General features: G+C 56.8%; 1 protein-coding gene across 1 annotated transcript; it reads right to left on the reverse strand.

Annotated features, from left to right (window-relative positions):
* Window positions 1-1239: 1239 nt before the first annotated feature.
* On the reverse strand, window positions 1240-3231 carry HAND2 (heart and neural crest derivatives expressed 2). The gene is made up of 2 exons (XM_052645373.1): window positions 2677-3231; window positions 1240-1338 (listed from the first exon to the last, which is right to left on the reverse strand). Exons 1-2 carry the CDS (start codon window positions 3229-3231, stop codon window positions 1240-1242), a joined length of 654 nt encoding a protein of 217 aa, XP_052501333.1.
* Window positions 3232-3649: the final 418 nt, after the last annotated feature.

Here is a 3649-nt window from a genome sequence, read left to right on the forward strand (position 1 = left end):
TTAGGCCTCTCTGCGGCCCAGATCCTCCATCTACAGACCACTCGGTGCTCTCGTGGAGGCAGAGACAGAGGGAAGGAGGCAGGACTCATGGAGCCCAGGCCCTTTGGCAGGACTTTCACCAAGGACATCTGTTTTTAAAGGGCTTCCTCGCTGGCCCTGCCTTCAAGGTTGCTCACGTTGATGACCGATCCGAACCACTGACTGTATCAAACAAAGTTAGAGGCAATCACGATAATTTAGTTTACTTCTGAATATTTTAAATATAATGAAAACAAATATAACAGTTTTGTTTTCAAAACTCTCTTGAGGTATCAACCATTAAAAGATAGGGGTTTTGTAAAAAAAAAACACACAGTGGTTTATTGAATACTTACAACGTTTACACCTTCAATATTAATTCCACTTAATTTTAGAGAACGGAAGTGCACAAAACAAGGAGCTGTTGGAAACATCTTCAAAGTGGGAACCACATTAGATGGAACTGTGGTGCTAGACACTTACCCCCAACATACATGATAGTGGTGGTGGTTTAGCTGCTAAGCCGTGTCCTACTCTTTTGCGATCCCATGGACTGTAGCCTGCCAGGCTCTTCTGTCCATGGGATTTTCCAGGCAAGAATACTGGAGTGGATTGCCATGTCCTTCTCCAGGGGATCTTTTCCAGCCAGGGTTCAAACCCGAGTCTCCTACATTGGCAGGCGGATTCTTTACCCCCGAGCCACCAGGAAAGCCCAACGGACATGTTAGCCGCCCGTTTTCTGCTTTGAAATAAAACTTTATAATCCCCAGGAATATTTATATCCAAAGGCCAAGTATTAAAGATACACTTCACATACACACTAGTGTCCCGCTGTCTTTATCTGGAAGGGTTTAGGTAAGTGGAGAAGGGAGCATCGCTGGTGTCTACACAGCAGGAGGAAACATTCACAAACAGAGACTCTACAAGACAACGACGGGATCCCTTACCACGAAGGAGTGTCCTCTTCATATTAAAATACGGAATGCTTTTCTTCAAATATCCACTTTTTTTTTTTTTTGGAGGGGAAGGTGGGGATCGGATGCCTCGAAGGGGGGCAAAGAGAGGGAGGCACATTGCACATAAATAAACCGGATGATCCAAATGCAGGAAGTCCTCAGGGTGGAGCATGCAGAGCTTGCCTGGAGTCCTGGGTCTGCATCCAGCTCCTGGGCCCTGCTGGAGCTCTCCTTCTCTTCCTCCTCCTCCTCCTCCTCCTCTTCCTCACTGCTTGAGCTCCAGGGCCCAGACGTGCTGAGGCCACCCCGTCCGGCCTTTGGTTTTCTTGTCGTTGCTGCTTACTGTGCTTTTCAAGATTTCATTCTGGGCAGAGAAGAGGTGAGGTGAGGGGGAGAAAAGTAGAAAGAGAAAATCAGAGAGGAGATCCGGTCCCACGCAACCCCCGCGCTTTCCCGGCCAGAGAAGACAGTGAGAGAGTCAGCCAGGGACCGCGGGTGGGGTGGCCTCAAGTCCCAGCCCCTGTAGAAGAGCTAGGAAGGCTGGCGCTGGCCTAGTTACCGCCCAGGCCGACATGCAGCAGCAGCACTCAACTCCCAGGTCGGCAAGTTTATAAACAACCACCCGTTTTCAAGTCGTTTATGGAGGAACTGGGGGCCTTCTCTCTAACTCCAGATGTAGGGGCGCGATCGGGGGTCGGCACTCAGTCTGGTTTCCCTGTTTTCAATCGCAGTCCCAGACCCGTGCTCTAAGGCAGATGGGGAGAGGTGCCTCGGCCTGGGCTTGGGCCTGTCCTCCCAAGGCCTCCTAGGCCTCCTCCAAGGCCTCTGAAACCCCGGGCTACAGGAGATCCCTCGACTTTGCAGCAACAAAAGCGCCAAAGGCCCCAAGGAAGTAAACCTCGACAAATGGAATTATTTTCCAGGCTCTTCATGGCAGTAGCCCTGCTCTAAACTCCATCACCTGTGGGCACCTGGTCAGGAACTTGAGAAAACTAATTTTCAGTTATAACTTTGTGTTACTGTTCAGAACAATGACAATGACTATGATAATATTTACTATTTGTCTTAAAATGTAAAGGCGCATGCAAACAAAACCAGAAATACCCAGGAAGAATCCTCATCTGGGAAGTCACATTTTAACATCACTGCCAGAGAGAAACTGAGCTGAATTTTGAAGTACTTATCTTACGTTCACCTTCACTCTTCCCGGCATAGTAATCAGAAGCACCGCAAAAACTCTTAGAATCGGTGGCTGCCTCATTCTCAAGAAGAGGAAACGCAACCAGTAGTGAAACAACTGGAATCAAGTGCTTCTGAGCAACTTATTTTACAAACATCTGAAAGCAAGAGCGGACTGGAGGCCGAATGAACGCTCGAAAGGACGAGCAAAGAGGGGTCCAGGCCAGTACGATCGAAAGATGAAGCTGGAGTTCGCGAGGCCCGCCCTAAGTGCCTGGGGGCGCGGCGATAACCCGAGAAGAAGATCGCCAGCGCAAAACATCCCTCTTAACCTCCTCCGTGTGCTGACACCCTCCCCCGGCCTCTCTGCTTCTTCGGGAAACCTTCCGACCACAACCTGGTGCAAACAACTTGGCTCAGGGCGCTGCCAGAGAACGCGGCGGGCCATCGTTCAGCCCAACTGGAAAGAGACCCGGGTCCCCGCTCCCCCGCACCCCACTGCCCTCTGCCGCCTGGTACTGACCAGCTCCTTCTTCCTCTTCTCTTCTTTCACATCTGTCTTCTTGATCTCTGCCTTGAAGGCCTCCGCCTCGCCGTTCTGGTCGTCCTTGGCCAGCAGGTCCATGAGGTAGGCGATGTAGCTGGTGGCCAGGCGCAGAGTCTTGATCTTGGAGAGCTTGGTGTCGGCGGGCACGTTGGGGATGCACTCGCGCAGCTCTGCGAAGGCGCTGTTGATGCTCTGAGTCCTACGCCGCTCCTTGCGGTTGGCGGTGCCCCGGCGCTTCACCGGGCGCGGCCCCCCCAGGCCTGGGGGCCCAGCGCCCGGCGGCACCCCCCCGTAATGGGAGTGGTCCAGGCTGGCGGCGCCGCTGGCGTACTCGGGGCTGTAGGACAGGGCCATGCTGTAATCGGGGGGCGACATCTCGGGGTGGCCGATGAGCCAGCCGTGGAAGTAGGGGTTCTCCTCGTGGCTGCAGCGACTGGCGGCCGCGGCGGCAGCAGCGGCGGCGGCGGCGGCGAACGGATAGCCCTCATGATGCACCACCGGGTGGTGGGGGAAGCCTCCCACCAGACTCATCTCGCCCTCCGCGCCCCTCCACGCGCCCCAGCGTGCGCGCAGCCCTGCCGCGCCCTCGGCCCGGGCCCCCGCTTCGGCGCTCCGCGGCCTCCCCCACCCCCCACCCCCCAGCCCCCCGGCGCCCGGGCCGGCCCGGCAGCCGCAGAGGGGGCTGCTGCAGCCCGGGCCCCGGCCCCCCGCCTGGCCCGCCGGGCCCGCCTCAGCAGCGCCGCGGCCGCCGGCTCCCCATAGGGCGCGGCGAGCTGGTCCCGGCACCGTGCGCCCCTGGCCGCCGCCGCCGGCTCCCGCCTTGCTCCACGGCCGGCGCGCAGGCTCCTGCTTCCCGGGCGGCTGCGGGCAGGCACAGTCCTCTCGAGCTCATGCAAAGGTGCCCCGGCTCCCGCGGGGCTGCTCGGTGGAGTCGCCGGGCTCCGCGCCC

The sequence above is a fragment of the Budorcas taxicolor genome, chromosome 8 (assembly GCF_023091745.1).
Source record: "Budorcas taxicolor isolate Tak-1 chromosome 8, Takin1.1, whole genome shotgun sequence".
NCBI lineage: Eukaryota > Metazoa > Chordata > Mammalia > Artiodactyla > Bovidae > Budorcas > Budorcas taxicolor.